The sequence below is a fragment of the Carassius auratus genome, chromosome 25, assembly GCF_003368295.1.
Source record: "Carassius auratus strain Wakin chromosome 25, ASM336829v1, whole genome shotgun sequence".
Taxonomy (NCBI): domain Eukaryota; kingdom Metazoa; phylum Chordata; class Actinopteri; order Cypriniformes; family Cyprinidae; genus Carassius; species Carassius auratus.
In genome coordinates, this window is record NC_039267.1 from 15,015,102 (window position 1) to 15,042,958 (window position 27,857).

The window sequence follows — 27,857 nt, forward strand, 5'->3', positions numbered from 1 at the left end:
CGGCTCGAGCCGCGCGGCAAACGCTTGCTTGCTAGAAATAGAACCGACGCCTATTTTTACCGCGACACGCGCGTGTTGGAAGCTTTCCAGGCAAAATATAATAGGAAAATGTGTTTAAATGTCATTTTGTACACAAATACATATGGATTCCTGATATTTTGATATTTGAAAGTCTGTAGGTTGACATAAATTCAGATATAAATGTAATAATAATAAATAAATAAAAATTATCGATTTTCAAATATTGCACCTGTCAAACATAATCTATTTCGCCGTATTGACGGTGTCCTTTATCAGTAGGCGTAGGTGTGTAGAAAAAAGTATATATTGTTGTAATGAAGACATGAGCCTGGTTTGTCAACGGTCTCCCTCTACAGCAGCAGCGCGCCAGCACCGCGTCAGGCACGCTTCTGGTGTGTAAAGACACAGAATCCGCCACGTTTCTGGGACGCTTCTGGGACGCTTCAGACACGCGGCGCTCACGCCACGCAGCCAGTGTGTCACCGGCCTATGGTAGTAAATTATAAAATACAATAACAAATATGTCCACGAGTGCTCTCGCATTAAGGCAGCAGTTCATCCAAAATTAAAATTGTATTGAAAATTACTCACCCTTGGCCTCAGGCCATTCTGATATTGATTAGGTAGTTTGACATCACATGACTTGCTCACCAAAGGAGTAAATGGGTGCAGTGCAAAGAGGTGATAAAAACATCACAAAAATCCACAAATTATCAACACGACTCCAGTTTACCAGTTAATGTCTTGTTAGGTGAAATGTTTCATCCCTAAAATGCGTTATTAAATTCAGATATATACTCTATCCGTGATATTCTCCAGTAGAAAAATAGTCTTGTCTGAATCAGGAGAGAAATATGCAGAAAACAACAAGCGTTTACAAGCAAAAATAGTCCAAAGCCACTCTAAAAAGTACGCCTAAATAATGGATTTTTTTTACACTAATAGAAATCTAATAAAATATGGGTATTCATCATCGTCAGAGAGAAATAAATGACAAAACACAGATTTACCAAAGAAAAACGATAAAATTTAATTTTTACAATTATTTAATCGATTAACAGTTCAAATGAAATATCATATAGCTATACTCATGAATATTTGTACATACATGATTATTCAGTATTCATGATGAACATTATATTCTGTAATATTTTGAATCTGAAGCATGTTAGTCATATTACATATTGTAACCATAATTATAATCATGATACAGTGAAACACTGTCCAAATATGGCAAGTCTGGTCATCTCCCAAGTCAAAAAAAATAAATAAAAATAATAAAAACTTGTTCATATTACATGCGAAAATATTGCACTAATATGTCTTTGAGTTCTGAAGGGGACATATTCCATGAGGATGCTGGTTAGGATGGAAGAACAATTTTTATTTTTTTCATGAACTGAAAGTGCAGTGTAGACCAATGCATAATGACACAGCTTGTCCATCGTGGATATGCCATATGGCTTAACCATTCTGCCATACAGTGATCATAAATTCTGTTTTGGATTATTACACTCAAACACCAAAACGGAATGATCATCCTTTATGAACACACAAGCCACCAGTACTTATCGGTAATTATGTTGATGGGTTTAAAAATGCTACTGTATAACAATATTCTATGATACCTCACTTTGGTTATGATAAATAATAAATGCACAGAATATTATAAAATACTACAACATAAATCCACAGTAAAACACCCATACACACACACTCAGACCTGAAATAGAGAAATACTACAGTGTAATGTATTGTGTGCACTGTAATACTAACAAAAAGCTCTTTGATGTTTTGATATTTAACTCATTAATATTCAACATCACGTATAACACTCTCATTTGCATTTTGCCTTGCAATTTTATCCGACTTCAATGCAGGGTATGATGTTAACTTGGAAAAAATCAGGGTCTGAAAATGAAAATAATTATATGATAGTCAAATGCACATTGCAGGAATGGAAGAGAATTGAGTGTGGAAGGACCGAGTGATGTATAATGACAGTATCTGCAGACTGATTATGACGGTATATAGTTTAAATTATGAATCTATAGATTAACAAAACATACACATACACAATAAATAGATATATACATAGACATGTAATATAAAATCATGTAAATTATATAATAATAACTTGGGACAAAGCAGGGAATTTTCACGATCCATCTGTGTAAGCTTTGCTCAAAAGGAAGGACACTTAGAAAAATACTATTCCTCCTTTTACCACCAGCAACATTTGGCATATCATAGCAGGTGCTAGGCTAACTATTGTGTTAGCAGAGTTGTTTTTATTATTTTAGTCTGCTGTACCTCTGCTGAAATATCTGTGAAATTAAAAAATTTAACCATTTAAAATATATGAATATAATACATAATAACCAAAACATGTATTGCATAACCAGAAAGGATATATAACTTCATGCAAATTGTGGGGTATAGGCTTACTGCATTATATAAAATGTGCATATGAACAGATGGAAAACAGAAATGAAACATACAAACCCAACTTCAAACATGACTTTGTAATTATATTTCTTAACTCATAAGCTTTGGTAACTGCAGTGGGCTTTTTTATAACTGCGTCCTATTAGTAGTGTCATTGCCATTGTCACAATCACCCAGTATCTTTTATTTGACAGGAAGAAAGCTGCAATTTACAGTTTAACCTCCATGCATGTACAAAAACCAAGCATACAGTTTTATTGCTTAAGTACTGCACAAGTTCACATACAAAGCACATACAAAATGATTGCAAAACATTCTTAATATTCTCGGTTCTGTTGTGGAAGTGAGGGTGTCGTTCCCTGGTGTCCAGACACTAAGGCAGTATTGTTACAAAAAGGAAAGGCCATAGATACTGAGCAGTACTTCTTTGTCAGCAAGGAGGTATGCATGGGGTCAAGGTCTAGCGGTCTAGATAATTGGGATGTTGAGGGCTAGGTTTGTTTGTGCATGTGTGAACATTTCTGTGCACCTGTGTGTGTATATATCTGTGCCACCTGCCCAGAGAGACCTGTACGGCGTGTTCTCTCACAGTGACAGATGATGCCCGACTGATGAAGTGCAATGAATGTAGCTTTGCTTCCCTGACCCAACATAATTCCCTCCTTTAAAAAGAGCACTCTATTATAATATGACAATAGCAATCGCTCACACACACACACACACAATCACAAACATACGCATGTCCTTTAGAATTATTACTTTGACTTTTTTGTTTTGTTTTTGTTTTTTGGAAGTCGTAATTTGCATATCCCTATACAGTCTTTTCATCAGACAATAATATTGCAAAAATTACTGACAGAACTTGGAAGACAAATTTAAGTCACACCTTCATTCTTAGGTCAGTTTTGTTAGTCCATTCCTTCTTTTGAAATTACAAATAGGGAAGTCAGTGGACCGATAGAAATCCAAGTCAATGAACACACACCCCCCTTCTCTAGTGAGAAATGTTAGTGTCTTTGACGTATTAAAAAAATGCTCACTCATCGTAGGAGGGTGCAATCCATTCTCACAAGTTCGATGGGAGTTTGGGGTGCAAGCTTGGAGTCCCAGAGGTGGACCTGTCACTAGATCCATGGGCTGGTGACCCACCTGAGGACCCAGTCTGAGTTATGGACAACTTGGAAGTTTGTCTTGATAGGACAACATGACCAGGTATTGAGCTAAATGGTTTCATATGGGGAGGGGGTGACGGGAGTGGTGAGTAACCTGAAGCAGATCCTCTGTGATGGGATAAGTCCGGTGGTTGAGGTCCTCTTCCAGCCGGCTTGGACTTTTCAGGTAGTCCTGGGGTGGGGAGAGACATGGAAATGGTGCTTAAGTCTTGGGTAGGTAGGTCAACTAGAGATCCGCCCCTTTCTCTTGGTTGAGGTGGCGGTGGGAAGAGTGTCTGAGGGGTTAGGAGTGAACTTTGGGATCCAGAGATGCTAGCAGGGTGGCTGTGCATGGACATTCTCATCTTCTCCACTGTAGGACTCTGGCATGTTGGGCTCCAGGCTGAAGGTGTGCTACATGGGGACGCATTTCTGGACCCATATTGTGCAAGGGAAGCAAGAGCAGATGGTTCTTGGGAAAGCTGGGAAAGTACATCCGTCTGTAGACCAATGTGACCATGTTGGGATGGGACAATTGTTGTACTCTGGATTTGTTCAGTAATGTTCCTGGGGCAGACAGGAGACTCTTTTATGGGAGACTGAGAGGCTGTCCTTACAACTTTATTCAAATCTTGTATTGGTTTTGTTTGTTGAGGAGTTGGCTGAGCTGAATGCAGTTGTGTCAGGATTGGACTTACTGAATGCGCTATCAAAGGAGTAAGGGTGGACGCAGGGGGAACTGCAAGCTGGACAGCCTCTCTTCCAATTGCTCTTTTTTGGAAGAACCCAGGAAGTGTTGCAGCAATGCTGGGAAAAGACGCCTGAGGAAGTTGTGGTTGGGGATGAAGTTGGGCAATACTGAAGTCTTTGGACCCGTGGGAAGCAAGGGGTCTATGGGGGTAGAAGGAAGACTCTGTAATGTTGGAGGTGGTGGTGGTGACTGTTGTTGTGATGGTGGATGGCAAAGAGCTGGAGGATGGTGGTGGTGCTGTGGAGGTAGATGATCTCTCGGCCCTGAGTGTGTCCAGAATTGGGGTCTCTATACAAGAACTGAACTGTGAGCTGGTTGAGGAGGAGCCACCAAATGCAGTAGCACCTGAAAGTGCAGTTGGGAACCTTTTTACATACCCTGGTTGGTCTTTCAGAGAGCCAAGCAGAGGGACAGGGGGTCGGAAGAGGGTATGGGGCAAATGGGGGTGGCGAGTTAGGGCAATGGCAACTGAAGTGGTGGCTGCGGCAGCTTGTAGAGGAGCCTGAATAAGAGGTGCCCAGATGACGGGGGTGTGGGAAGATGGAGTCGCTGCTGGGTGAGGAGCTGGAGGAGGTGTCTGCATGAGGTGGGCACAATGGGCCATATCCCTGTCATGCTGTACAATCTGCTGGATGATCTCATTTTCTTGATAGTTTAAAACACCGGAATTGAGATCCCGTTGGACCTTGTGCTGGAGTACAGAGCTCTGTTTTCCTGAGGACATAAAACGAAGATAGAAATACATGGACAACTCAAGAAGGTATTTTGCTTTAAGCTTTAAACATGTCGAGATGTAAGGCTGGGAAAATGTTTATTCGATTTTAAATAATGCTATTAAACAGATGTTATTTCAATTATTAAATAATAACCTTACATGCCTCATCAACATGAAATCAAAACTGACCAAATTTATTTTGAACGATATATCTGTGCATCCTGCATCGCCTTTTGACTTCCCTTTTCCATGGACAACACTTCAGCTGGGGGTGTTCATTCTCGTTCGTTGATGAAAGTTAGTCAGTAGACAAATGTTCTCATTCAATATACTGTTTCAGTTATCAACATCACATTATGAAAGTAAAAATGATGAAAATTGCAAACGGCAATTCATGTTGATTTCAGAATGAAACAATTACAATAAAAGCAAGGGGCAAGATGCGACCGCTTATTAAACTCTCAACTCTTTAAGGACATCTCAGAGCAGCTGTGAAAAACATAGGCCTATTGAACTGACAGATCTCACCTATGCGGTCAAGCCGATCGAGGGCTACGGTCTCAAAGGCGCGTCGCATCATGGGGTACTCCTCCAACACCTCGTTGAAATGGTCCACAGAGAGCGAGTACAGACGACAGTATGTGTCTGCTCTTACACTGGCTGTTCTTCTGCCTCGAGTCAGCAAACAGATCTCTGTGGACGTTTTGCAACATGAGCAAACTGAAAGCCACATGGGAAGAACATGTATCCTATTCTTCTTGTAAAAACAACCATGCGGAAAAGAACATGTACAATTTTACATGTTTATATATGTATATATAATATATATGTATATGTGTGTGTGTGTGTGTGTGTATATATGTACTTTTATGCATATAAATAATAGAATGAAGAGTAAATAAATGAATGTATGAATGGGTATACCCTAGTATCCAGCCCCTAACTGAGCATTAAACATAAATGTTTCTTCGGCCTAAATTTAAAGCACTCCAGCACTATTAATATGTGCATAAATTCACAATAGTGGGAACCATGAATTAAATATACTTGCTGTAAATGCAGTGACTTAGACTTTATAAACTTTGAGGGTGCTTTTTTGAATGGTATTTTTTTAATCTGTACCCAGAGCATTAAAATACCATTTTGACAGCTTAGAGTTGTACTCAGCCATCATCTGTCCAGTCAGATCACAGAATAAAAGCTTTATCTCAAATGCATAGGAAATTTCTGAGCGACATACACGCAGGAGGTTTGAGGAGAGGACACAAGGGACTGTCAACACTAATGTGCTAATTGGGTGTTCCCAGTCGGTATCTCACCTTCGCACCTAAGAAATACAGTTTAACTGTTTTCCCCAAGGTTCACTGACTAGTTCATACCATTTTTATAAGCTAAAGAAAAGTGCATTTGTGTGATTCTCTGTACAACCTTATGGAAATTGTACAGGTAAAGCATGTTGCTCCAAACCCGTAAGACCTTTGCTCATCTTCAGAAAACAACTTAAAATATTTTTTCAATGAAATTTAGAAGCTTTCTGATCTTGCATAGACAGCAACACAACTGACATGTTCAAGGCCCAGAAATGTAGCAAGAACATCGTTAAAATATATTCCATGTGACATCGGTGGTTCAATCGTAATTTTATGAAGCTACAAGAATAATTTTTGTGCGCAAAGACAACAAAAATAACAACTTTATTCAACATTATTCTCATGCATGTCAATCTTCACCAGAACTCTGGCTCTTGCATCAGCAGCAACACACGTGTGTGTCATGATACTCTCGTAAACGTGCATCAAAGTCTGAAGAACGTTTTGTTTTCTATTTACACAAAAAGTATCTTCGTAGTGGAATTACAGTTTAACCCCTGATGTCAAGCTCTTACTACCTTTCTTGGCCTTGAACGTGTCAGTTGTGTTGCTATGAAGGATCAGAAAGCTCTCAGGTTTCATCAAAAATATCTTAATTTGTGTTCCCAAGATAATCTAAGGCTTGGAATGACATGAGGGTGAATAATTAATTAATTTATTTTTTTTTTTCATTTCTGGGTGAACTATCACTTTACACAAATATTCTTACTACCAAACCGATCAATGAAATTTTTATTTTAAACAGAGGAACATTGATAGTGTTACAGTCTATAAGTGTTCTATTCCAATAATAACAGCTAATAACGCAATTACTAAGATATTTTTTATTGTATGTTTTAGCTGTGTTTCCCATCCACTTAAATTATAAGACTGACAGACTGCAACGGTTAAAAATCTCATTTTGTGTTCTACTGTAGAAAACAAAGTTACCTACATCTTGGATGCCCTGGGGGTAAGCAGGTAAACATCAAATTTTCATTTTTTTGTGACCTATCCCTTTAATGATGGATTCTGAAAAATAAGAATACTATGGGGATAAACAAAGTGCTTTTGGACCTTCAAGAACCTAAAAGATAAAGTGGTGTTGTTTGGGAAAGACAGAGGGGTAGAGGAGGCTGCAGAGATTATTCTCTTTCTCTTTTTGTCTGTCTAGTCGTCATGGCCAGAGTCATAAAGAACATGCTGCCAAGAGCCACTCCATCAGAGCACACACACTCACTAGCACACATCCCGAGGTGGAAAGAGGGGAGAAGGGTGGTGTGAGGGTCAGGGAAGATGGGGAAATACAAATCAAGAATCAATTATGGTGAATACAAATGCAAAGGCAACATGGTTTTGAACACATTACCAGAGTAATACCAATGCTTTTGAATTTATTATGAGGCTTTCCATTGCTATTCTTCCATATACCATTAAATATGAATCTCATATTCATATTTCATGGTGTATAAAAGTAGAGCAATCATACAGTGCCATGAGACATCTGCTGTGATTTCCTTCTCATTTAATTATTTGAATATTTGACTGCCAACAGTTTTACAATTGTATCCATAGTAATTGGAATAACTTAATAAAAAATGCAAATAAATACATTTTATACACTACCGTTCAAAAGTTTTGGTTTGGTAAGATTTTTTAATGTTTTTTTTAAAGAAGTCTCTTATGCTCACCAAGACTGCATTTACTTGATCAGCAATACAGCAAAAACTGTAATATTGTGAAATATTATTACTATGAAAAATTTGAAGTATCATTTAAAATGTATTTTATTCCTGTGATGGCAAAGCTGAATTTTCAGCATCATTACTCCACAGTGTCACATAATCCTTCGGAAATCATTCTGATATGATGATTAGCAGTTTATCAATGCTGAAAACAATATTTTGTGTCTTTTTTTTTCAAGACTCTCTGATGAATAGACAGTTCAGAAGAAGAGCAAGAACAGCATTTATCTGAAACAGAAATGACTGTCTTTGCTGTAAATTTCGATCAAATTTTATGCATCCTTGCTACTTTAAAAAATACTGTAAATCATACTGACCTCAATTTTTGAATGGCATTATATATAATTTAATGCGCTGTTTCACATTCCATTTTTTTTAAATAGGAAAAAAGCAGACAGTATACAGCATATACTTCGCAGTGTGTAGTACTAGTATTGTATACTATTCTTAACCTAACCAGATAGACAAGAGAAAGAACAGATGACATATGGGGACTGGGTGAGCTCAGTACTAGCCCAGAATCCAGCCTGCTCCTCCTTTCTGCACTTTCACACAGGGTTTATGGGAAAAGAGATTATGAGCGGCTTGTTGAACATGTAATGACCTCAGACGAGCCTGGGCAGAAGGAAAGAGTTTTTTTGGAAAATATTTTTTTTTTCCTTGACTAAATCTGCAGCTCACTGATAGCACAAACTACTTAGTTGTGATCCCAGAACTGCACAGGAGACAGTAATAGAGTTTATAATGGCACAGAACGCCGGGAAAGAGGCTAGCTTGCATTCAGAGACCAGGTGGTGTATAATTTATTTCAAAATATTTGCATCACCCCCATTTTCTTCAGAAAACAGACTGTGTTGATTTGTTTGGTAGACTCACTATTTGCATACAAGGTGAACTATAATGTGAATAAAATGTATTTTAGCAATTTAAAATGCATTTAATAATAGACAACATATAAATGATGTCTTCATGAATGCCAAAATTAATAACAGAAAATGTACAAGAATAAAAATTAATAAATCTATGTGGAATCGAACAATGGTAATGAGAATTGAGTGAAAGCCTCTGATGGATGACAAGGCTCAACTCAAACTGTTATCTTCCCCTCCTCCCTCAATCTTGTGAGGGAAATTAATTTCATGAATGGTTAACTTATGCTGGGTGAGGAATTTCCCCAGGCTCCAAAAGCATGGCCATTCACCGATTTGGTTCCCTGGGAGAACCAGCCGATAACACTGAAGAACATGGTGGTACCAGCCTGAACATTAAATACATAAAACCTCGCTAATAAAAAAACATACTTGTTTGCTGCAACTAAAGTGCAAATGAATCCACATTAGCTTCTAAAAGAAACTTCCTTAAAGAATAATAAAAAAAAGAATCAAATGAAAAATGCATCAAATCCAACAATATCAGTGTTTTCTTACCTCCGAAGTAAGACCCGTCTGAGATCTTTGTCTCTTTGCTGCCCTTCGTCAGAACAGTTAGTACACCGTGTTGGATGAAATACATCTTCTTGCCAACGGTCCCCTCTTTGATAATGTAGTCTTTTGGCTGGAACACCTCGAAACGTAACTTGGTGAGCATGGAGGTCACAAAGTTGGGATCTGCGTTGGCGAACAACGGCATAGTAGCCACAAGCTTTCGACAGTTAAAACTGATGATTTCCTGTAAACGAAGAACATCAACATAAGTGGATAGAACGGTTCAATACTAGAATACAAGCTATGCAATGAAAGTATACACTAACTGGCTTATATGCTACTACTAACCTCTCTGAGTGGCTCATTTAGTTCTCCCAGAATGCTCTCCTCATCGAACATCTTCCCCTGATAGCGATGCTCATAGTAATCATGAATCCTCTGCCGCATGTCTGTAGGAAGTTTATGGAACGACATGTACTGCTCCACCTGCTTGTACTGTACAAATGACATATACACTGTATTATCAACCTGAATATTACATATTTATATAGATAGATAGATAGATAGATAGATAGATCAAACAGGGAGTCTTACAATTATTGACAAATCAAAGAATGTAGTTGACACCTGGCCCTTGTTTGAAAAAAAAAAACAAAAAACTAAACAAAACAACACAAATCAACACAAAACAAAACGAAACAAAACAAAACAACACAAATCGAATCAAAACAAAACAGCAAAGAAAGCAAAATAAAAAGCAAAACATATTTTTTTCAAAACACACACAAAACAAAAACAAAGCACAGCAAAAATAAAAAAAGACCTAGTTTCCAAAATAAAAAAAATGTATTCATCATGACAGAAAAAATAAAACAAATGTCAAAGGCACGTTTCTAACATCATAATCATTTGTATATGCACAATGGTACAAATACGGTAATTGATCATTAACATAGTATATAACAAAGTACTGTGATATTACCATGTGATACCATCACCTTACAATGGTACCGTCTCTTCTTTTTTCAAGAATCACTATCCAATATTTTTGTACTTGAAAAAAAAAAAAAACCTCTTAGTCTTTTTTAGTAATCTATTGTCTTTTTTAAAAGTCTTGTCATGTATGATTTTATGATAAGGTGTAAATAGGCTTTGAAGCGTCCGTGGACCCTGAGGTGTTGTCTCTAACTACACAGCTACCGATAAATAAATATTGACTAAATGTCCTGCAAAGCAATAGCTCGGTCAGTGTAACTGTCCGGCTCCATATTTACGGCAGCCATCCCAGTCTCCATTTGCAAAGCTCGGCAGTATTTTCACATCAGCGGCCATCTCCCCATTTATCATTGTCTTTCTGTTTGTCCCGCTCTCAAGCCTGTCTCTTTCACTTCAAGGAAGGACGTATAGTATTGATAGGGTTTATTTTACACACAATCCTCTTGTACTGTCTCTTTGTTATTTCATCTGTGTCTCTGAAACTGGCAGAGAGCATCTGTGGCACTGCGGCTCGGCGGCGTTACGCCTCTGCTGTCCTTTCTAATAAACTTTGTTCTGTCTCTAGCCATTCTGCGTTTCCATGAACTCCTGTCTCGGCTGTCGACGGTAGCCGGTTCCAATGTGCCCTTCACCACATGCTAATGTTCCTGCCATGTCAGCTGTGAACATCTCCTCGGTCTCTCCGAGTGGCTCTTCTATTATCATATTCAAGGGTAAGGGACAAAGCCAGCAGGAAGAGTTCAAACAACAGGAAATAATGTCACGCTGTACAGTTGTAACTGTACAGTAAACTGCGGAGGGTGTGAAGTCGCTCGCCGAAATGCCAGAGTAAGGCGAGCATGACTCATGGTGTCAGAAAAAAAGTGTGTCATTGGAAATTCGTCCTTTTTCTGGAAATGGATGCTGGTAATCGCATTGACACTGAGGAGAGTGGTGTGGAAGCCCAAATACAGCAGGTAATGAAATCGGCAGCTAAGTTAACAGGACAAATTGACAACTTCATACATTTTTATCCCGGTTGAACTCTCCCTAATCGAATCTTCCTCTCTCTCTCTCCCTCCCTCTCCTTGTGTTTGTGTCTTCAAAACCCTCTTGAACAGATGTGGAGAGGAACTGTAAATTATGTACTGTGAAACCATAATCAAAAGCGGTGGCCTTCATGCATTCAGCTTTCAGGAAAACAAAACACTTGCTCCAAACACTGCATCATTTTAGAGGAAAAAGGAGGAAACCTCACATCAATATGCGCTTCTGTATCAACAATGCAAGTTGCCAGGACAACCGCGGTCGGGCTGAATTGACTTGAATCTTTTAACACAGCAGAGGTCAAAGCTCTTGTATTTTCTTCTCATAGAAGATGACAACAGTTCAATTACCACTCCAGCACACTTACAGACACGATAAAACCACGAATCGATCACCGCAGAGGTCAGAAACCTCCACGGCTAGCGAACCGCTCAAAACTCACGAACCCTCGTCGTTTTCCATTTTTCTCTCCACTCGTCTGCTTGCGACCCTGGTTTTTCTATTTTTAAACAGGACTTCAAAGGCGTTCTCGGATCTCGGAGTGAAGAAATTTCGTCTGCTGGGAAATCTTTACAATGCTCAACAAAGTGGGAAACGGCAGCTGCCCACCCTCATTAAAATGATCTTTGCTTTAATTGCTGGCTTGCCGATGAAGATCACATTTTTGGGGGTTTTTCTTTTAGTATATATTTTCTACAACTATAAAAGGAATATAGAAGACAGCTGTAACATTTTAACTACCTCTAGCCTACCCGTCATCATTTAGTTTAATAAACAGATATATGTTCGAAATTTTAAATGCATCATCAATATAATATAATATAATATAATATAATATAATATAATATAATATAATATAATATAATATAATAGTTTGGGATTAGTAAGATATTTTTAATATAAATTAATACTTTTATTAAGCAGGGTTCATTCTATTATAATATTTTACAAATTAATTCAATTAAAACATTTATATTTCAAATAAATGCTGTTCTTCTGAACTTTTCTATTCATGAAAAATTCCTGGAAATATTTTTAATTTTTTTCACAAAAATATAAGGCATAACTAAAATTTTTAACATTGATAATAATAAGAAATTTTTTAAATTATAATGATTTCTGAAGGATCATGAGGCATTGAAGACTGGATTAATGGGTCCTGTAAATTTCAATGGAATAAATTACATTTTAAAACATAATAAAATAGAAATCAGATACAGTTAAATCAGTTAAATTGTTATAATATTTCACAATATGACTGTTTTTACTGTCAAAAAATACCAAAAAATATTATCAGCCCCAGTTATACTTATATATTACATTATACTACTTTTATATGTAAATATGTGCAAGAATTATATATATATATATATATATATATATATATATATATATATATATATATATATATATAATATTACTTTTTTTTTTTGAAGTCGTAATCATAAATACTACTAGAAATGATAAAGACTTCAGGGCCATGATAAAATTAACAGCTTTTAACCAACAAATAAGACAGATATAAAGTGGGTTCCAAAGGCATTTAAATTTCAGACATCCCAAAATAGTTCCTCAAATAATAAAGCACAAATTTTACTGAGCAGAGTATGTGTCATCATTCGCTTAATCATGAGTGAAGACATCGCCCCAAGCTCCCTTACATTAGATTATTCTGTAATAAAATCACAATGCATGCAAATATCCACACTTTAGCCTCTCAGACCCAACTGATTTCATCATCTCTTCTTGTTTTCACTAACCTTCTCCTGGTACTGCCTGCGTGAGGAGTCCAGTGACTGAATGAGGGCGGTGGCGTGGCCCACAAACATGGCATAGCAGGTTGCACCCACGATCATGCTGAGGATGGTCAGCCACACGTCCGTCATGCCCACCGGAGGGTGCATGCCATACCCAATACACAGCATGTGGCTCATGGCCTTAAACAGGGCGTAAGAGTACTGCTGACCCCATGTGTCATTCTGTGAGGGCAGAGAGAAAGAGATGGATGCACGGAAAGAGAGAGCGGAGTAGAGATAAAAGAGAAAAAAGAACCCAAATTAAAGCATGAATATAATTACGAGCATGAAAGACAGCAGTTGTGATAGAGAGCAAAAGAAATAGGAGAGACGGTGAAGTGTTGTGAAGGGACAAAGGTATGGACCAATAAGAGTGAGAGAGGAGAGAAAATAGACAGAATGTGAGAGAAAGAGTGTGAGAGAGTGTTAGACTGGAAAAAAAGAGACAGTGTTTCTATTCTGACAGGAGCCAGGGGTAAAGGCCAGAGAGAGAGAGAGAAAGGGAAATATCACGTCCTTTGGCAGGAGGGTCATTACCAACGCTGCCTGTGCTTTCTTGATATCAGAAGATGGAGGAAAGCAGAAGGTACTGTTTTACAAATGCTAATGAAGCATAGTCGTGGACAGTGTTCGTCTTTTAGCAAAATGAGTCACTCGGCCTGGCACATTTGGGCCAAGTACTTATCATGCAGGTCCAAGATATGATGTAGATGGCCTAATTTCAGTCAGAAATATTACTTTTGCCAGTATCAGTTCAACATGATTGCCAGATTCAGTCTCAGAGTAAAAAAAAGAAAAGTAATTAAGACTTGATATGTCACAATTGTGATGTTAGTAAGTAGCTACGTTTAAATAAATCCTACTAATTGGGTTTGTTAATGGGTTAACTGGAATTGGACTGCTGGTTTTGTCTGGTCAGAGGAGAACTGGCCCCCCGACTGAGCTTGGTTTCTCCCAAGGTTTTTTTTCTCCATTCTGTCACCGAGTTTTGATTCCTTGTCGCTGTCGCCTCTCGCTTGCTTAGTTTGGGTCACTTCATTTACAGCGATATCTTTGACTTGATTGCAAACGATTGCACAGACACTATTTAAACTGAACTGAGGTGATGACATCACTGAATTCAATGATGAACTGCCTTTAACTGTCAGTTTGCATTATTGACACACTGTTTTCCTAATGAATGTTGTTCAGTTGCTTTGACTCAATGTATTTTGTTTAAAGAGCTATATAAATAAAGGATGACTTGACTTGACTTATCCGATTGTAATAAGACTAGAAGCAGAGAGCGAGAGGACATGTCAACACTTGATCAGATTGAAAACTGGAAAGTACTGGGCCTTCGCAGTGACAAAGAAATAGCGTAATGATGTATTACGCGTGGAACGAGCTTTTTCTTCCTGGTGAATAAAGTGGCATAAATAATTATCCCGTCATTGTAAAACTCCCCTTTCAATCAGCATCTGTGAAGTGGAGCAGGAGAACATTTTATTTAAACGCGCATTTCAACTCGATCACTTTATTTAGTGTTCATAAACATTAGGTTCAGATTCGTCAATCAGAATGAATTAATTCCGATAGAAGCAAAAAGTGTCCATGTAAATGCACCTATTGACTTTATATTTGATAATATGACCTTTTATCTTGCAGTCGTAACTCATGTTTTTCATGACTATTAAACTTTGTTTCTCATACTCGTGTCTTTATATTTCGCAATGTAAACCTACATTGCATAATCTGACTTTTTAATCTGATAATTGCCATTTCTTTCTCAAATTTCCGACTTCATATTTCATAATTTGGCTTTTTATCTTACAGTTTGATTTTATATATCAAAATTGTGTCTTCTGACTTTGGTACTAATAATCTTGACTTTATATCTCACTGTTTGACTTTATACGTCAGAATTTGACTTTATTTAAAAAAAAAAAAACATATATATCTTTTAACTCTGACTTTATATCTCTCAATTGTGATTCTATACTTTACAATATGACTTGCGATTGTAACTCTGTGACTTTTGTTTCTTTGATACTTGAAACTTTATATTTCAGTGTGATTTATATAAAAAAAAAAATCTAATTTTATATGTCATAATCTGTCTTTTTATCATGCAATGTGACTTTACATCTTGCAGTTTGAAATATCAAAACTGCAACTATTTCCTTTAACTCTGACTTTATATCTCTTAATTGTAATTCCTACAATTGCAACTTTATATTTCACAATGTGCTTTATATCACAAAATCTGACATCACATAATTGCCACTTCATGGTGTCATAAGTGCAATTCATATCTTGCAATTGGACTTTATATTTTACGATTGTGACTGTTTGTTTTAACTTTTATTAACTTAAATTAAACTCTGAGCTTTCTACAATTCAAAACGTTCCATCTGGGTCATTTATTCTGTTGTTGCATTTTGGATGTTGGGATTAATAAATCATCGGGAGCTGTGCCAATAGAAAACAAAAAGAAAACAGACAGGGATCGGCGCCTCAAACTTACCACCATTTTGTTTTTGGCCACCCAGCAGTCTGAAGGGAAATCCTGCAGCATGGGCACCAGGAACTGCAAGCATCCGTCCCAGTGGCACAGCAACAACATCATTCCAATGAGATTCACAATGCGCACCATGGCACTGGCCAGGTCATAGGTCATGTGAAAAATCTAAAAGGAAAAGGGGTCAGAGATGTGAACTAGAATATGCTGCATTGGGTCACAATTAAGATTTAATCCTCACTCAGTTCTAGGGCACATTGTCCTTAAGCTGATTTTTAGTAGCAAAACGCTGAGCTTGTGGAGTATTACATAAGGTACTGTATCTTTTCTGCTAATGTCACTAATAGTTCCTAGGAGATCAGTGGGAGGCCAAATGAGAGGCTGATGTTACCCACAATCCATAAGGGCACAGACGCACCCCACCCCCTACCTAAGTGGACAAAGAGGCGGCGTTCCCAAATAGCAGTAATTAAAGTGCGGCTCCCAATAGATTTTCGTTAACAAGCAAGGTTGAGGGATCGAAGCAATTAAAGGGTCATGGTGTACACTTTTAACTTTGCCATGGACAAACAATGGTTAGGTTGAGTAACACATTGATGTCTGTAATCGTGGCTAATTGCTGCTTGATTTAGAAGCTGCTATTCTTTGGCAGAGCTAAAATTTAATCCATGTGATGGCAAAGCAGTCGCTGAGTTTCAGACATGACTGTGAAGTTAATGTGACCTTCTGTCTATAATTGCTGACTGTGATTTTAACAAGTGGGATGTGCTCTTGGAGCGGCTCCATTGTTGGTCCTAGCACATCCTCTCTGTTGTCTGTTACCAATCATGTCCTTATGGTATTAGAGATAATTAAAACAACAGTCCATCCAAAATGAAATTTCTGCCTACGTGTACATTTATTTTAGGTTGTTTCCAAAGGTGCCAAATTGTCTTTGCTGTTCACCAGTAAAAACGGTAATATTGTGTAATATTGTTCAAATTTAAAAATAACTGTTTCTATTTTAATACAATTTAAAATGTAATTTATTCCCGTGATTGCAAAGCATCATAACGCCAGCGTTCAGTGTCACACGGTCCTTCAGAAATCAGTCTTTTAAGCAGATTTGCTGCTCAAGAAACATTAACATTATAAATTTTTAAAAATATTTTTGCTGCTTAAGCATGATTAATTTTCAAGTTCAAAAGAACAGCATTTATTTGAAATAGAAATCTTTTGTAACATTATAAATGTCTTTTATGTCACCTTTGGTCAATTTAATACATCCTTGCTGAATAAAAGCAATCAAATTCTACTAACCCAAACTTTTTGTAACGTTAGTGTATAGAATTTAATAAGCAGTTTTTTTCTTACTACTTTAGTATTTATATATATATATATATATATATATATATATATATATATATATATATATATATATGTATTTTTTTTTTTTCATTTGAAGTCAGAAGTATTCATTGAATGGTTTATATTACAGTTAAAATTGTGGTTATGAGGAATGAGTATATTTGTTTGACAGAAATATTGCTTCAGGACCACCAAAAGAAATGATGGGGAGCTCCATTATTGGTACGGGAATATCAAACAAGGTTCATATCACAGTTAATTTTCTTTTCAACATTCACAAGCCAACAAAAAAAAGTGTTATTTGTGATAGATATATTACAGGCTAAGAGTCTATAGAGGGGCATCTTACCTCCTCCCATTGGTGGATGTATCTAATGAGTCTGGACAATCTCAGCAGCCGAAGCAGACTGAGTATTTTAGTGAAACGCACAATCCTCAAGGCTCGGGCCGTCTTGTAGAAGTCCGAATCGATGCGGGTCTCCACAATGAGGAAGATGTAATCCACAGGGATGGAGGAGATGAAATCCACAGCGAACCAGCTCCGAAGATACCTCACCTTGATCTGCTGAGGGTCCAGGATGATTTCCGTGCTGTCTTCTTTGACGATCCCCGTGCGGAAGTTCAGCACCAGGTCAACCAGGAAGAATGTGTCAGAGACCACGTTAAAGACTATCCAGGCGGGGGTGTGTTCATCTTTAAAGAAGGTGATGCCTACGGGGATGATGATCAGGTTGCCCACCATCAACAGGAGCATGATCAGGTCCCAGTAGAACCTGGACGACATAAAACGCACAACGTGTTTTTTTTTATGCTTTTGGAACAGAAGAGTCTGCATGACCTTTGAAACCGTTAACCAATAAGGCAATTAAAGATTCTAAATTACAATGATTATTATTATACTTCCTGAAACACCTTTTAAATCTACACTCTTAAAAATAAAGAAATGCCACAGAAGAACTATTTTAAGTTCCACAAAGAACCATTCAGTCAAAGGTTCTTTAAAGAACCATCTCTTTCTCAACTTTTTATAATCTGAAGAACCTTTTTGCGTCATAAAGAACCTTTTGTGCAACAGAAAGGTTCTTCAGATGTTAAAGGTTCTTAATGGAACCATTTCGACAAAAGGTTCTTCATGGCATTGTGAAGCACCTTCATTTTAAGAGTCTAAGAAAAAAAACTAAACAAAAAACCAATGGCATATTTAAGACCAACCAGTTCTGTAGCTTAACTGATGTGTTAGCAACACCAAGGTCATGGATTCAGTTCTATGGATAGATGCATCTGCCAAATGCATGAACGTAATCGTCTGCCATCATTTCCTCAAAATAAGCATCATGATGTCCGTAATCAGAAACACTAATCTAAATAGCGCACTCAGGATTTCTTGAGAACGCTTCACGAGCTCAGCCCTTGACTGACGCTGGAAATGGCTGGCTGGCTGTCTGGTTGGGCTATTACTTCTCGTTTATGGATGAGTTCCCTGTTTGGTAATTGGATGTGTCGTATGTATGTAAATGAAAGGGGCTGGAAGACATCCAGGAGACCTCTGGCAAGACCGCCACTTCGTCAATAAAAGATCTGCTGGGTGAAACGTTTACACTCAAACAAGCCGCCATAATTGCTGAACGCAGCATTAATTACCCCGTTGGCCCTGACATGCCAAAATGAGCCTTTTTGGTTGTGTGAAACATTCAATAATGCTACTGATATTTCATGCTGCTTTACAGTATTTGCCTGGCTGTTTTCCCCACTTGCTAATATTCTTTTTCTACACCAAAAACAAAAAAGTTTTGGATTAGCCTTGTTCATTTATACCATGGTAGAGAGCTAGCTGGTTACTATATTCCAGTCCTTTGCTGCTGAGCTGTAATTAAGCAGAAATCGATCACACAGAGGGTTGATAAACCGTCTAGCTCGGTATGGATTGCAAAGAGAGAACGAGGCTCACAGCATTTCAGCGTTGTCCAGTGGGATTAAGTGTTGTTTGACACCACGCACAAGAAAAAAACACACACTCAGTTCGATTTTAGGCCCTTTTTTGTGTATAAATGGGTCACTGTGTTTTCTTCACTAACAAATTGCTTCTGAAATGACTGCAGAAATAATAAAAAGGCAGATTAACCATGATCTCACACAGTATTGGATCACGACTGAAGGTTACTGTTATCTGCAATCATATTAGCATAAGCAATCATTAACATATCAAAAGAACTGGGCCATTCCATGTCAAATCAACAAGAGGTCCTCAGAGGCTAAAAAGTTTCATTTTGATTTAGAATTTTTTTGGTCAAAGACATACATAACTGAAGAATAAAGCCGAAATATGAAATTGCTTTGAACCAGAATCCAAGAAATAAAATCTCATAGGATATTATGATACAGTATCTTTTTAAATTACAGACACGCAAACTTTATGAAGAAACTATTTATAGCACTCAAACATCTGTTCTTTGCAATTGTTTCGATAGATAGAAACAAGATAAATTCCTAGTTTAAACATTATTTGTTCATCAGACAATCCTCTTTGAAATGAAAAAGACTTCACTGTAAGCAAAGTGACCCACATTTGGTTTTTGACCACTGAAATCGTGAACAATTTAATTTACACATGAAGCCAGATTGAAAATCCCCACATTTCTGTTATACCATATACAGTAGGGCCTTAAAAATGAAGAGACCAAATGATACATTTGTTAAGACCCAGTATTTTAAAGAATATTGGCATACCGCTAATACTTTTTGAGTTAAAGCAAACGTGCTTTTTCCTGTTTTTGGCTCCAAATCTCAGGTGAAAACTGCCATTTGACTATTTCTTCAAATATACAATTACTGGATTATTATTACAAAATAGTATATATATATTCCTCAATGGCATTTTAAAATGTTGATTTCTTCACTATTAATGTTAGCGTTGTAAAAAATTGAGCCAGGAAAGCTTCTGACGTTTGGTTAGCTTGACAGAATGACCAAGCTACATTGTGTCTGTTAAAAACAAAAACTGGGCATATTGAATATTACCTTTGTCTCATTAAATTCTCAAAATAATAATGTCCTTCTCTAAAACCACCTTCAACTGACCAGAAACTAGCATCATATTAGCTTAACATACCATCTTATTTAAAACAAATTAAATTAATTAAAGATGAGCTTTATGATATGTCCCACTCAGACTTACTGTAATACATCAGGAATAGAATCCAAATAATGCTAATATTATATTACATCTGCTTCTTTTCTCCCAAGTTATTACTCTAATCACATATATGTTAAATACCTACTTTTAAAATGTTATATGAAATCTGGGTTTAACCAAATGGAAAAACACTACTTCTGCCTCGCAGGGCTCTATTTTACATTGCTTGAAATGAGCTTTGGAGGAGATTAAACAAGAACAAACCATCTATAGGAAGTGTCACTAAATCTGCCAGATTATTTCCAGACAGTTTTCAGATTATAAAGGATTTGCCATTGACATTTACCCTTGGACAGATGCTCCAGTGGTCAAAGCAGGCAAAAGAATAAGTTTTACAGCAACATGTGCTGAACTATTTGTACCGGACACTTATGCAAGGACTAAAAGCAACCTACTGATTCCAAGAGAAGTTCGACAACTAAATAAATGTGGTGAATAATTAATTATTTGAATAAATAATATAAATTAAGCTATGTATATATATATAAACGACAACAAAACAGATTCTGTCTGGGTTTACAAATTATTTAATCTTATCATATCACATCACAGCATTTTCTTGGTCCACTTAATCTCCGGATTATATTATAGCATGTAAATTTCCATCATGTCTGTATTACTATCTATACTGTAAATGCAATATGGATATTAAAATTGTCAGCCCACGCTGTTACTAGAGCAGTAATTGTATTGAGAAAATCCAGTATCTATCACATGAACCATAGTATCACTGGAACCACATTATTCTCTTCTCAAGTCCCACGTGTAAACAACTGATAATATACTAGACACCACAAGAAGCATTTTTCAATATAATTTGTAATGTAAAATGGACCCCAACTTGAGAAAGCTTGGAAAAGTGAAGATAGTTTTGCAAAAAAAGTATTTGTCCACCTTCATTTTGAACTTTAACAACCCTATTTAAACTAAAAATCAACTAACAGACGGGTGCCACTGTTAAATGACAGCAGAGGGAACACATTTCATTCAAACAAAAGCCTTTGCAATAATCAGCTTTCTGTTACAATCTGCCAAAAACACACTCTCTATTCTCCTTCTCTATCTGTTACTGCTTAGCATATTATGTGTCCTAATTGTCCTTCCCAATCCCCATCTCTCCAATTGTGATGATGTCTCTGTGGAATCTGTGTCAGCTCTACTCACCAGATCTAGCCATCATCTGAACGCTCTGCACCACAGCTCAACCAGTCGCTCTGGCCGCTGGAGGCCCCTGCAGAAAGCTAATGTGTTGGGTACATAACAATACGTTTATGCAAGACCATTGCCATGATTTACTTGGGTGGCTATCATGCCGCCGTCATGCAAAATAATCGACAGAATTCAGATAGCCTTAAGGCTGTTTCTTTAACTATTGTCACATTTGGCCTTTTTGGCCTTTAGAAAGTAAACTCAACCAAGATCTACAACTACAGAGATGAAAGAAACCGGGCCCTCTGCTGCATTTCAAAAATGTCACCGTATGACCACAAACATCCGCTTTATCATGAGACATAACACTATTATGGACAAATCAAATGAGTTTTCATTAAAAATTGTTAATATTACAGCCTGATTATAGAACTGTGGAAGATCATTTAAAACATCTTCATCGCTTTTACTGTACTAGAACTACTAACACACAGTTTGAAGCATGGGGAATAGTTACTTTACAGTACATTATTCTTCAATTTTCGGGTATCACTCCTTTTTTCCGTTTACTGTACACTGCGTGATCGCGTTCATTATTTGAGTGTGCTGCATCTGTGCAGTTATTTACTAGGGGTGCTCCAATCACGATCGGGCGATCGTTATGCGCATCTCGTCAGTAAAGCCGGTTTTCTAATCAGCGGTATTAGGTAACAACAGAGCCGTTGTTAATAGAGAAGATGCGCAAATCACGTTAATTTTCAGCGTTTATTGGCGCATCCTCTCAGTTAACAACGGCTCTGTGTAGTAACAGCTGCTCTATGTGAAATCACGCACCTGATGGAATTAACTGCTGATTAGAGAACCGGCTTTACTGACGAGATGCGCATTAACGATCGGCCGATCGTGATCGGAGCACCCCTATTATTTACATAAGCCACTTTCACACATACAGTCTTTAGAGGTAAATTACTGGTAAATTATCATTTAGAGATCATGTGAACAGGACCTTTTCAAATAAATATAAGTATACAAATTAATAAATATTGTTAATTTGTTCTGACAATTTACCAGTAAGTGAAGTTGTAACATTACCTGTATACTAACACAGTGATGCTGCGTGAATGCGGAATGAAGATCACGGTATGAGCACATACGAGTTCAGAATGTGCTGACATAGGTCTACTTCAGGCCAATCATAACATTCTGATGCATTTGATGCATTAACTCCGCCCTGTGTAGTTCACTTTGAAGTCGTGTGTAATCAGGGGCCCCCTGAACAGCATATTTACTTGTGCCCACTTCTGTACAAATCATGTTCCGGGTGGAAATAAATAGCGTTCCCCACGGTAGAAAACAAACGTGTTAGAAATCTTGTTTCCCCCTTGGGGGGCCCCTTCTGATGCTGGGCCCTGATGCCTAACCCCCCAAACCCCCCACCCCATGACTCACCTACGTGTAATACAATGTGTCTGGGCCAAAAGCGCTACAGGAATGTGAAAATTTGACACAAAAATGAAAACATGAACAAAAGCACTGATCGCGTATACCCCATGCATGTTTACAAACACAACGCCAGGAGGTGCAGCTGTTAAGAGGTCATTTCTGATTAATGAAGTCACAAAATTACCAGCATTTTTAAACGGTTGTGTGTTTACCAGAGAAAAGACAGAACAGTGTTGTCGGTGTGAACAGGGAATTTTTGTATTTAACGGTCAAATTGTTTCAGTGAGTATGGAATTAATAAAAAAAAACTTAAGTGTTGTGCACAGAAATCGCTATACTGAACTCTGTGCGCTTTTTATTTTTCTTAGTTTTGCACTCGCGTATCGCGTTCCTAGTATGGAGAATCAAATGACGTAATACGTTTCTCTGCAACTCGACCAGTCACAATTCAGACTGTAACGAAGGACAGAAACTATTTATTTATAATATTATGAAGAAATATTTAAAACAAATCCGAGTAACAAGGTGATTTTCTAGTGTACTTGAGTCTATATGTGTGTCTATAAATACATTTTTGCATGTGTTGGCAGACATCTTAGTAGTCTGTTAAAATTATGGTTATTTTAGTATAACTATCTGAAACTAAATTATAGTTTCCAATATCTTTAATATAACTGTTATGAAAACTATTGTAAGATATGCTGTTTTTAAATAATTCATGATTTGACATTGATACACTTTTAAACTGCAACAACAAAATGGCTCTTTAAACACTTTTCTCCTCTGAATAATATGTGACATCATCATTTTCAATAATTTGCATCTTATATCTGAGAACATCTGCTATTAAGTTTAATGATCCTTCAAAGGTTGTTATAAAATGGCTATAAAAAGCCTTCAAAATAAATTAAAAGACAAACATTTTATTTTTGACTAAAACCTAACCAGGGCTTAACAACACGAAGAAACGCCTGTGTATTGTTTGAGCAAATCACAGAAATTCACATCCATTGAAGTAATACGTTTAGTCTATAATTTAATAAACAGGCTGAAATGTTTGCTTATGCGACGCCACAGCTCTAAATGATAGACGAAATGTTTAGCTCTGTGAGAGAGCACTGCTTTCATTTTCAGCTGAAGCTAATGGAGAAATTATGTGATGCACCATATTCTTTAGCAGAAAATTGTGTTTCCTACTCTTCCAAATGCGCTGCAGAACAGAGCTGCTCTGTGGAGATTCATTAAAAAAGCACGTCCCTTTGCTTCCCTTGTTCCAGAACCCATTGAACACTGATGCTAACCTTCCACCCCATCTTAACAGCCTCCCTCCACATTCTGACACTCTCTTCTCGTTTTCTGCATCAACCAGGTGATGCAATCAGCAAATGGAAGTCCCCGCATCGCCCCTTCCCTAACAGTGCTGAGGGGAGGAAGGTCAGAGAGCGCTGGAAGAGAGAGGGATGAAGAGGAAGGAGACGAGGGCAAATGTGAAAATGACACGTGAAAAAGACTGGGACAGTCTTGAGACAGATGAAACTTTACAAATCACCTGCTGCTGTGTTCATTTGGTACTCAACAGATCTACATGCTTCTGCTTCTGACAAAACTTAAGTTTAAGTTTAAGACAGATGCATTTTGGGTCGTTTTGCCAGTACAACTTAAAGGGAAATATTCTAAGAAAATCTTAAAAAAGGGGGGGGGGGGGGGTACTGTGTTAGTATGAATATGAGTTTCAGTATTAATACCTTTTTATAGGTGAGTTACTTGTATTTTGAATTAAATACAGCATTCCCTGTGTATTAGGAGTAAATTAAATATAACAATGTGCTGGCAGAATTACCAGAATCTTTTCAATTTTCTACACTGTAAAAATTATTTTCGAAACCAATATTATTGGAGTAATAAAAAAATACTATTTTACTTTTCTATTTGAAAATTTTCATGTTTTATTCCATGTGTTACTTGCCTTTTCTTTGTAATTAATTGTGATTTACTAACAATTTCTGAGTGAAACTGTATTTCAAATTTCAAGTGCGCTGTAAACAATTTTTTTTTTTTTTAATTGCCAAGAAATAGCTAGTAAATTTGACAAATAATTAAACACAACTGGCAAGTGACACTGAATTAAATGTTCAAATTTGAAGCAGAAAAATGTGTGTATGTGTGTGTGTGTGTGTAAAACAATATGCAGTAATCTTTGTTTTTTTTTTACAATTTAAAAAAATTATAATTACAGTGTAGGGAAAAAAGTATGTCAAACAAACAAAAAAAAAAAACACATTCTGTCATCATTTAGTCATCCTTACGTCATTTCAAACCTGTATGGAACAGAAAAAAAGATCTTTCAAAAATATATTTGGTTGTTGTTTTTTTTTGCCGAATACAATGGCAGTCAATGGTGTCCAAACGACTTTGAATGGACAAAGAGCAGTTATTTCAAATATCTTCTTCTGTGAAGAAAGAAAGTCACAGAGGTGACCTGAGGGTGAGTAAATGATGACAGAATTTGATTCAATATTGTCCTCCTTTGCACTGCATGACCCTGATCTCACATCATTCATTTCGACTGATATCCAAAACAATGTGCCAATCTCTCATTAGAATCCCCTAACTGCTCGGCTTACACGCCGTCCTGACTGTGCGAAGGCCATGTGGTCCATTTCTGACTGTTAGTACTGCCCCCTCCAACTAGGACCAGAGTGCCATTAAATAAATTGTGTTGTTGTAATCCTCTCTGATGTTTGCTCCCAATAATGCCCGTCGTCATGTTAACCCATTCTGATCACCCTATTTCCCGGCCTGTGCAGAAACGGACAGCTCTGTTTGAGTGAAAACATGAGAACAATGGCTAAACATGATTGTGTGACTTATTTCTATGCAGAAAATCGAGAGATTGCACTTGACTGTGATTGGTGCAGTGAAAGTTTTCACGCAATGAATACAAAACAATCACAGAAACTCCTAGACAGCTGGCGTTGGTGACACTGTATGCCCTTGCAATGTGCCAGTGGATGCTATCAATGTCATTCAAACGGGAAAGAGGTGAATATGACCAGGTGAGGTTAGGGAATGCAACAGCACGGGCCTGATTGTAATATCCCCATGCAGCAAGCTCAAGGACACAGAAAGACGTTTTTAAAAACCAAACCATGAAAAGACAAATGTGCTGTATTTAATCTGCTCAGACATGTGAGCGAAGCACAGAATCGTTTAACTCTGGAGAAGTCCTTGCTGGAGGCAATTAGGCATGGGTTTACCTGAAGTCACTGTATGGGTGAATGATCCAAAAGCCTGCAGATTTGACCCGTTCCTGCTCGCGCTCCACCGCCTTCTCGCTCCCGAACATTCGAAGGGAGAACTTGTTGACCCCTGGTTGAAGCATCGCGCCTAACTGTCTGTGCATGAAGCCCGCTTGGTACAGCCGCTCATCGTCAGGCATGATTTGATCGATACCTTCCAACTTTACGAAACTCGACTGTTCTTCAGCGGGCGCCTCGTGTGCCCCGTCATCGCGGCCGCCCTGCGCGCCCAGGCTCTCTCCAGGTCCGGGTTGCTCCAAGGGACCGTCATCCTCGGGGCTCGCATCCCCGATGAGGCACCTCTGCTCGGCCAGATCCGCGTCTGGAGCATGCCGACTGGTGATGGAAGAGAGGCTGCCTCTGAACCTCCGGCAGTCGCCGTTCACGTTGGTTCTGAATGGTTTCCCCACATCGGTCTCCGCGTCTCCGCTCTTGGCCTCGCTGACACCTTTAGAGCTCCCCGTGGAGGAGGGTGAGGGAAGATGCTTCATCTTGACACTTTTCCTCCGAGTGTCCTTGTAGCTGTCTTCGCCGTCTCGAGTCATAACACCCTTGTGTCCAAACTGATGGGGCAAGCTATAGAGCCGTTTGCGCATGGAAGAATGCACCCTATCCATTGTGATCGACCACCTTAACGGAACAAATGACAGACGGTATCATCTGAGAGGAGACGCAGGCAGGAAAATAGGTCGTCAAAAATATGAATGCACACATATGCATCCCGCTGTATCTGTAATACAAGACACCGAGCGCGCGCACTGGATGCGGGAAGACGGACGGACGTGTCTGAATGAGGAACAATTTGACGCGCGTCTCAATGACAAATCATTGCACCCTCCTTTCCAAACTACTCTTCAAACAGCACGTGCGAAGCCCCCGGCCATTGACACATCAGTAATCCAATGTGCAAAAGATGTCCGGATCAGTCGTGGTAACATGCGTGGGGATGGAGAATCTATTACGTTGCCATAGAAGCGCAGAGAGCAAATAAGCACGCACCACCGACACCGACTGTTAGGGGTGTAGCAAAAAAAAAAAAAACCTGACATGACATTACCTGTGTTCACCAAATGATTTGCCCAATGATAACCTTAACATTCATAAATGGTTAAAGTGTTCGGGTTTTTTACGTCATTCGTTCTATTACGTCATGATGCCTAATGGGAAACAGTTGGTGTTGTTTATCAGTTGGCTTGAGATGGATCAGACTAGCAGGGTGCGAGGAAGTCAGAAGAAATAAAACTATGTAGGCTGTTCGTCCTACATAAGGATTCACGCAATTCAACAGCGTTCTCAAACGCCTCTGTAAACGGTAAAGTTGAAGGTAAATTAATAATTCGCACATTGCTTCTTCTTAGTATTGTATTTTAAGGTGTCCTTGTTACAATGTAATTATACATTTAAGTAGGCTACTGAGTATATTACTTAATTACATGTAGGCTAGTTACTATATGTGACCCTGGAGCACAAAACCAGTCAAAAGTAGCACAGACATATTTGTGGA

General features: G+C 38.0%; 1 protein-coding gene across 1 annotated transcript; it reads right to left on the reverse strand.

The window, feature by feature from the left end:
- Nucleotides 1–1,198: 1,198 nt before the first annotated feature.
- Nucleotides 1,199–27,365, reverse strand: hcn4l (hyperpolarization activated cyclic nucleotide-gated potassium channel 4l). The gene is made up of 8 exons (XM_026202881.1): nucleotides 26,312–27,365; nucleotides 17,619–18,042; nucleotides 15,929–16,090; nucleotides 13,387–13,605; nucleotides 9,953–10,099; nucleotides 9,608–9,848; nucleotides 5,615–5,779; nucleotides 1,199–5,085 (listed from the first exon to the last, which is right to left on the reverse strand). The coding sequence occupies exons 1-8, from the start codon at nucleotides 26,968–26,970 to the stop codon at nucleotides 3,536–3,538; spliced, it is 3,567 nt and encodes a 1,188-aa protein (XP_026058666.1). The 5' UTR covers nucleotides 26,971–27,365; the 3' UTR covers nucleotides 1,199–3,535.
- Nucleotides 27,366–27,857: the final 492 nt, after the last annotated feature.

Coding starts and splice junctions, on each gene's coding strand:
- hcn4l (XM_026202881.1), bottom strand. CDS start 26,970: ATGGATAGGGTGCATTCTTCCATGCGCAAACGGCTCTATAGCTTGCCC. Junction 18,043..26,311: donor CACCCATACAGTGACTTCAG/GTAAACCCATGC, acceptor TATGTCGTCCAG/GTTCTACTGGGACCTGATCA. Junction 16,091..17,618: donor ACATCCACCAATGGGAGGAG/GTAAGATGCCCC, acceptor TTTTCCTTTTAG/ATTTTTCACATGACCTATGA.